This window comes from Terrapene carolina, unplaced genomic scaffold, assembly GCF_002925995.2.
Source record: "Terrapene carolina triunguis isolate 2854851 unplaced genomic scaffold, T_m_triunguis-2.0 Scaffold51348, whole genome shotgun sequence".
Taxonomy (NCBI): domain Eukaryota; kingdom Metazoa; phylum Chordata; order Testudines; family Emydidae; genus Terrapene; species Terrapene triunguis.
Genome location: NW_020715699.1, coordinates 1 through 7,002, shown reverse-complemented (window position 1 = coordinate 7,002; position 7,002 = coordinate 1). Strand labels below are relative to the sequence as shown.

Sequence of the window (7,002 nt, the reverse complement as noted above, 5' to 3'; positions counted from 1 at the left end):
GGGCAGAGACAGAGCGGGGAGCCCAGGGCTGGGCTGGCAGGGGGCTGCGGGTCGGGAGTGGGGGGCGCTGGCGGAGCCGGGGGCTGTGGGTCGGGAGTGAGGAGCACCGGGCAGAGCTGGGAGGCTGCGGGACGGGAATGGGGGGCACCGGGCAGAGCTGGGGGGCTGCGGGTCGGGAGTGGGGGGCGCCGGGGGAGCCGGGGGCTGCGGGTCGGGAGTAAGGGGCACCGGCTGGGCTGGGGGGCTGCGGGTTGGGAGTGGGGGGCGCTGGTGGAGCCGGGGGCTGCGGATTGGGAGTGAGGGGCGCCGGGGGAACTGGGGGCTGCGGGTCAGGAGTGGGGGGCGCCGGGCAGAGCTGGGGGGCTGCGGATCGGGAGTGGGGGGCGCCGGGGGAGCAGGGGGGGCTGCGGGTCGGGAGTGAGGGGCACCAGCGGAGCTGGGGGGCTGCGGGTCGGGAGTGAGGGGTGCTGGTGGAGTGGGGAGGCTGCGGGTCGGGAGTGGGGGGCGCCGGGGGCTGCGGGTCGGGAGTGAGGGGTCGGGGGTGGGGATCAGGAGTGGGGGGGGCCATTACCTGTGAACCCCTGGGGGCAGGTGCAGCTGTAGCCGTGGGGCTGGGGCTGGCAGGTTGCCCCCTGGGGGCAGGGCCCCGAATCGCAGGGGTCGATCTCGGCCGAGCAGTCCCGGCCCGTCCAGCCGGGGGCACAGACGCACAGAGCCCTGTGTGGGGCAGGGGGGCGGGGTCAGTGTGAGGTTCCGCCCCCCATCCCGCCCCCCCGGCCCCGGCCCCCCTTACCCCTGCGGGTGGCTCTGGCAGGTGCCCTGGGCGCAGGGCCGCTGGCTGCAGGCGTCGCTCCAGGGGGCGCAGTCGGGGCCCGTGAAGCCCGGGGGGCAGAGGCAGGAGAAGCCGCCCGCGACCTCCAGGCAGGTGCCCCCCCCGGCAGGGGTCACTGGCGCAGGCCCCCGCCTCCTCCAGGCAGCGTGGCCCCTTGAACCCTGGGGCGACAGGGGGTCAGGGGGGCTCCGACCCAGCCCCCCAGCCCCTCCCCCACGTCCCCCAGGGGAATCCCCCAAATCCGCCCCCCTATGCCAGTGTCCCCTGGGTCCCTGTCCCCCAAATCTACACTCCCCTGTCCCAGTTCTAATGTCCCCCAACAGAGACAGATCCCCAGATCCCGGTCCATGCCCAGCCCCCGCCCCCCCCTATCCCCGTCCATGCCCGGCCCCCCCATCTACACTCCCCTGTCCCAGTTCCCGTGCCCCCCCCCACAGACACCCCCCCATATCCCGGTCCATGCCCAGCCCCTCGAGACAGCCCCCAGCCCCCCAGATCCCGGTCCATGCCCAGCCCCACCGAGACAGCCCCCAGCCCCCCTGATCTCGGTCCATGCCCAGTGTGACGTTATTGATATAATCTGGGACCATATAGATCATTGTTGCAACCAAGGTCCTGTAGTGGCACCAAATCTTGTATAAACGGGGTCAAATGGGGTGTCTAAGACAAGGTTATGGTTTACTGGTTATGATTAGGCTGTCTATATGTGTGTATCAATTTTGTAGTTGAAGTTATGAATATTGGCTCTATCCTGTCTGTATTTCACACTTATGCTCTGCTGCTGGGTGACATCCCAGACAAACTGGTGTTAGCTCTGCCTGGCCTGCTTGATGGCCCATTAAGGACCATCAGCTATACAATGGACCCATTGAGAGAAGGCAAATATGCCTTGAGACTCAGCAAAGAATGCAGGGACTGGCCCATGTGACTCCAAACTCCATCTTGCTGTAATTTTCCACAGTAAGAACAAAGAGGTGTTCTTACACCTGGAAGAGGCTACAAAAGGCTGATGCCTCATCTCCATCTTGTCTTCAATCCTGCTTCATACCTCTGGAGGGACTTTGCTACAAGCTGAAGCTTTGAACAAAGGACTGAGGACCCATCCCAGCGGGGGATGTTCCAGAGACTTGATTTGAACCTGCAGTTTATTCTATCGCTGCTGCAAGCCTGAACCAAGAACTTTGCCATTATTGTATGTAATTGATTCCATTTAACCAATTCTAACTCTCATCTCTATCTTTTTCCTTTTATGAATAAACCTTTAGATTTTAGATTCTAAAGGATTGGCAACAGCGTGATTTGTGGGTAAGATCTAATTTGTATATTGACCTGGGTCTGGGGCTTGGTCCGTGGGGATCAGGAGAACCTTTTTCTTTTACTGGGGTATTGGTTTTCATAACCATTTGTCCCCATAACGAGTGGCACTGGTGGTGATACTGGGAAACTGGAGTGTCTTAGGAGATTGCTTGTGAGACTTGCGGTTAGCCAGTGGGGTGAGGCCGAAGTCCTCCTAGTCTGGCTGGTTTGGTTTGCCTTAGAGGTGGAAAAACCCCAGCCTTGGGCTGCAACTGCCCTGTTTGAGCAATTTGTCCTGAGTTGGCACTCTCAGTTGGGTTCCGCCAGAACTGCATTGTCACACCCAGCCCCCCCGAGACAGCCCCCAGCCCCCTAGATCCCGGTCCATGCCCAGCCCCCCCGAGACAGCCCCCAGCCCCCCAGATCCCGCTCCATGGCCAGCCCCCCCATGACAGCCCCCAGCCCCCCCATGACAGCCCCCGCCCCCCCAGATCCCGGTCCATGCCCAGCCCCCCCGAGACAGCCCCAGCCCCCCAGATCCCGGTCCATGCCCAGCCCCCCCATGGCAGCCCCCAGATCCCAGTGGGCGTCTCACCGGGGGGGCAGTGGCAGCGGAAGGCCCCCGCCCCGACCTGGCAGCGCCCCCCGTTCCCGCAGGGGTGACTGGCACAGGCGTCGGCCTCTCGCTCGCACGTGGGCCCCTGGGAGCCGGGGGGGCAGAGGCACTGGAAGTGGCCGAGCAGGTCCAGGCAGGGCGCCCCCCGCAGGCAGGGCTGGCTCAGGCACTCGTCCACGTCGGCCTCGCAGCGGGACCCCGTGTAGCCGGCCGGGCAGCGGCACCGGAAGGAGCCCACGGTGTTCTCACAGCGCCCACCGTGCTCGCACGGCTCCGCACCTGGGGGAGGGGCGTCAGGGGGCTGGCGTGGGGCCAACACGGCAACGACACGCGATGAACATGCCTGGACACGGGGGGGCAGGCACTGACACGCGATCAACACGCCTGGACATGGGTCCATGCACCGACACACGATGAACATGCCTGGACACGGGGGGCCAGGCACCAACAAGCAATGAACACACCTGGACTCAGGGGCCATGTGCAGACACAGGATGAACACGCCTGGACTCGGGGGAGGGGCACACAGACACATGATGAACATGCCTGGACATGGATCCATGTGCAGACACACGATCAACACACCTGGACTCAGGGGGCCAGGCACCAACATGCGATGAACACGCCTAGACACGGTGGGCCATGCACCAACATGTGAACAACATGCGTGGACTCGGGGCCACGCACGGACATGTGATGGACACATGTAGACAACACACACAGACACACATGGAAAATATGCCCAGACATGTAATGCACACGCACAGTCATGTGATGCAGTGAAGGCACACAAACAACACAAACGTGCACGTCCACGCAGACACACAGGATGGTGCATAAACGTGCAAAGCACACGCACAGACACAGGGGAACAGGCAGAGATTTAATTCATGGGCCTGGCCCACATGTTCAGTGACACGGGACCTGCACCGACGTGCCGTTCACGTGACATGCGGGCAGAGACACGCAGCTGATCGTGCCCGGCCTCACTCACCCAGCTGGCACTCGTCCAGGTCCTGGTGGCAGGTGGGCCCAGTGGAGCCCGGCTGGCACACGCACACGGCCGAGCCCGTCAGGGGGTTGGTGTCGCACGAGGCCTCCGCGTGGCAGGGGCTGCTCAGGCAGGCGTCGCTCAAGTGGCACAGGAGCCCTGGGGGCGTCAGATGGGGTGAGAGACGCCCCCACCCAGAGCCAGCCGCACCCAGATCGGGGCCTGCCCCATTCCCCACCCCCCTGAGCCAGCCAGTCCCCGCCCTGGGGCTGGATGGGAGCTGGCGTCCCCTAGAGGGGCCAGGCCCCACTTCCTACCCCCCACGCCCCTGAACCAGCCAGTCCCCACCCTGGGGCCGGACGGGAGCCGGCACCCCCAGAGGAGACAGGGCCCGGGCCCATTCCCCGCCCCCCTGAGCCAGCTGGTCCCTGCCCTGGGGCTGGTGGGAGCCAGCGCCCCCTAGAAGGGCCAGGCCCACCCCACTCCCCACCCCCCGGCCGGCCCCACCTGTGCGCCCCGGGGGGCACTGGCAGAGGAAGGTGCCCACGCGGTCCAGGCAGGTGGCGCCGGGGAAGCAGGTGGCCGAGACGCAGTCGTCCACGTTGTGGCTGCAGCTGGTGCCCGACCAGCCGTTGACGCAGACGCAGCGGAAGCCCCCGGGCAGGTTGTGGCAGGTGCCGCCGTGGTGGCAGGGGGGGGGCCCCGGCGCCAGGCACTCGTCCTCGTCCCCCGAGCAGTCCCAGCCTGCGGGGAGCGCGTCAGGATGCTGGGGGGGGCTAGTGGTTAGAGCAGGGGGGCTGGGAGCCAGAACTCCTGGGTTCTCTCCCCGGCTCTGGGAGGGGAGTGGGGTCTGGTGGTTAGAGCGGGGGTAGCTGGGAGCCAGGACTCCTGGGTTCTCTCCCCGGCTGGGGGAGGGGAGTGGGGTCTGGTGGGTCAGAGCAGGGGGAGCTGGGAGCCAGGACTCCTGGGTTCTCTCCCTGGCTCTGCGAGAGGAGAGGGGACTGGTGGTTAGAGTGGGGGGGGGGGGGGGGGAGCCAGGACCCCTGGGTCCTGTCCCCAGTAAGGGATGGGGGGCGTCCTACTCACCCATCCAGCCGGGGGGGCAGAGGCAGGAGTATGTCCCCACCCCGTCCTGGCAGGCCCCCCCGTTCCGGCAGTGATGCCCCACGCAGTCATTGGGGTTCACCTCACACAGCTGCCCCGTGTACCCTGGAGGGGGACAGAGAGAGATGCCCCCAAGGAGGGGGGTAATTCAGCCGCAGTCGCTCCCCTCCACAGTGGCCGGCCATGCTGGGAGCCACGGTTACCAGGGCGGAGGGGCTGGGGAGGTCGGCCATCTTGGAGACTGGCCTCCGGGGGTGCCTGCTGACCCCCCCCCACCGAGTCCCCCCCATTCCCAGTCACCCCCAGGAACGGGTCTGGTTCTAATCAGCCCCGTCCCATAATGGCCCCGCTGGACATAACAGCTGGTGGGAGGAACCAAGAACATGGCGGCCATATTGGATTGGTCTGTCTAGGGGAAGGCGCCTCTGGGACGTTCTGAGTGTGATCTCATCTCTCACTGACAGGGCCAGGCCAGAGAGAGTCAATTCCCGCCCAGACCCACCTGCCCCAGGGCCCAACTGTGGAGACTCGTTAGGAAGATCTGGGAACGAGCAGAGCTGGGAAACGCCGCCGCATCGTTAGGGAGACGGGAGATGATGAAAGCAAACAAGGCTTGTCTATTGCTAGGGCTTTGATTCAAAGACCAAACCGGAATATTAACCTTTGGGGAGACCCTGGAGGGAAATAGTATCATTGTCTCTGTGTCTCTTTGCAGGTTGTGGTGACCTGGATCTGAACTGTTTAATGGATAAATTACCCTGTGCTCATTGCCAGGATGTTTGGGAGAAGGAGAATTAAGCCTATGGTTTTCTCAGGCCGAGCGGCTGCTGGAAATGTATAAGAACCCTGGGACACGATCCTGCTTCATCTCAGATCTGCTTTGGGTTTCAAGAAGGGGAAACCCTGAGCCATAAGGATTGAGATCCCCAGTCACTGACTGGAGCTGCCCTGAACATGGACATTGGACTATAACCTATGGACTATTTCTAAAAGGACTTTTGGCAACTACAAGCTCATCTCTGCTGTGTCTGAACCTCAAGAATTGAATTCAAGTCTGTCTGTATATTGATCTTTTAACCAACACTCTCTCCCTTTTCTTTTCTAATTAATTTTAGCTTAGTTAATAAGAATTGGCTATAGCGTGTATTTTGGGTAAGATCTGAGTTATAATTGGACCTGGGTATGTGGCTGATCCTTTGGGGTTGGAAGAACCTTTTCTTGTATATGATGAGATCAGATTTTCAGTAATCATCATCATATCTGACAGGTGTGTCTGGATGGAGGCCTGAGGCTGGGCACTTTAAGGGAACTGCGTTGGTTGGACGTCTGAGTAACCAGGGAGGTAACACAGAGGCTGTTTTGTGCTGGTTGGTAAATCTCAGCACTGGAAGATCCACCAGCATTCGGGGTTTGTCTGCCGCGGTCTGTTTGCAGTTCACCCTGATTGAGTGACCTCAGCTGGCTCCCACGGGCAGCATCGTTACAGCCTCGATGGGGCGGCCATATTGGATTGGTTCTGACTAGGGGAAGGCATCTCAATGTGGCGGCCATATTGGATTGGCCCTGTCCGGGGGATGAGAAATCGATGGGGTGGCCATACTGGGACGGTCCAGTCTACAGGAACGGGCCAGGGCCTGGCGGCCATATTCGGCACCAGCGGCCGATACGACACCTCGGCGGCCATATTGAATGTCAGCCCCACATGCGACAAGGCACCCCCGGCCCAGCCCCCGCCCCGGCGCAGCCCTCACCTGGCGGGCACAGGCAGCCGTGGAAGCCGCCGGGCAGGGGGCGGCAGGTCCCGCCGTGCAGACACAGCCCGGCGGAGCAGGGCCCGGCGCGGTGCTGGCACTGGGGGCCAGAGAAGCCGGGGGGGCAGAGGCAGCGGAAGGAGCCCAGGCTGTTGAGGCAGGTGCCCCCGTTGGTGCAGGGCCCGGGGTCCCGGTAGCACTCGTTGACGTCGTGCTGGCAGGTGTGGCCGTCGAAGCCGGGCAGGCACTGGCACACGATGTGCGGGTAGGTGAGCAGGCAGGTGCCCCCGTTGGCGCAGGGGTTGGTGGGGCAGAAATCCATCAGCTGGCAGTTCTTCCCTGGACGGGACCCCGCGTCAGAGCCAGGGAGAGAACCCAGGAGTCCTGGCTCCCGCCCCCCTCCCAGAGCCGG

At 63.3% G+C, this 7,002-nt stretch overlaps 1 protein-coding gene across 1 annotated transcript; it reads right to left on the bottom strand.

Moving 5' to 3' along the window:
• Positions 1–571: 571 nt before the first annotated feature.
• On the bottom strand, positions 572–6,929 carry LOC112124289 (neurogenic locus notch homolog protein 4-like; the record flags this gene model as incomplete). The annotated part of the gene is made up of 7 exons (XM_026647137.2): positions 572–717; positions 794–993; positions 2,761–3,023; positions 3,739–3,894; positions 4,243–4,479; positions 4,822–4,944; positions 6,591–6,929. Coding segments are annotated over 7 exons (1,464 nt in total), but the record flags the coding sequence as incomplete, so codon positions are not given.
• Positions 6,930–7,002: the final 73 nt, after the last annotated feature.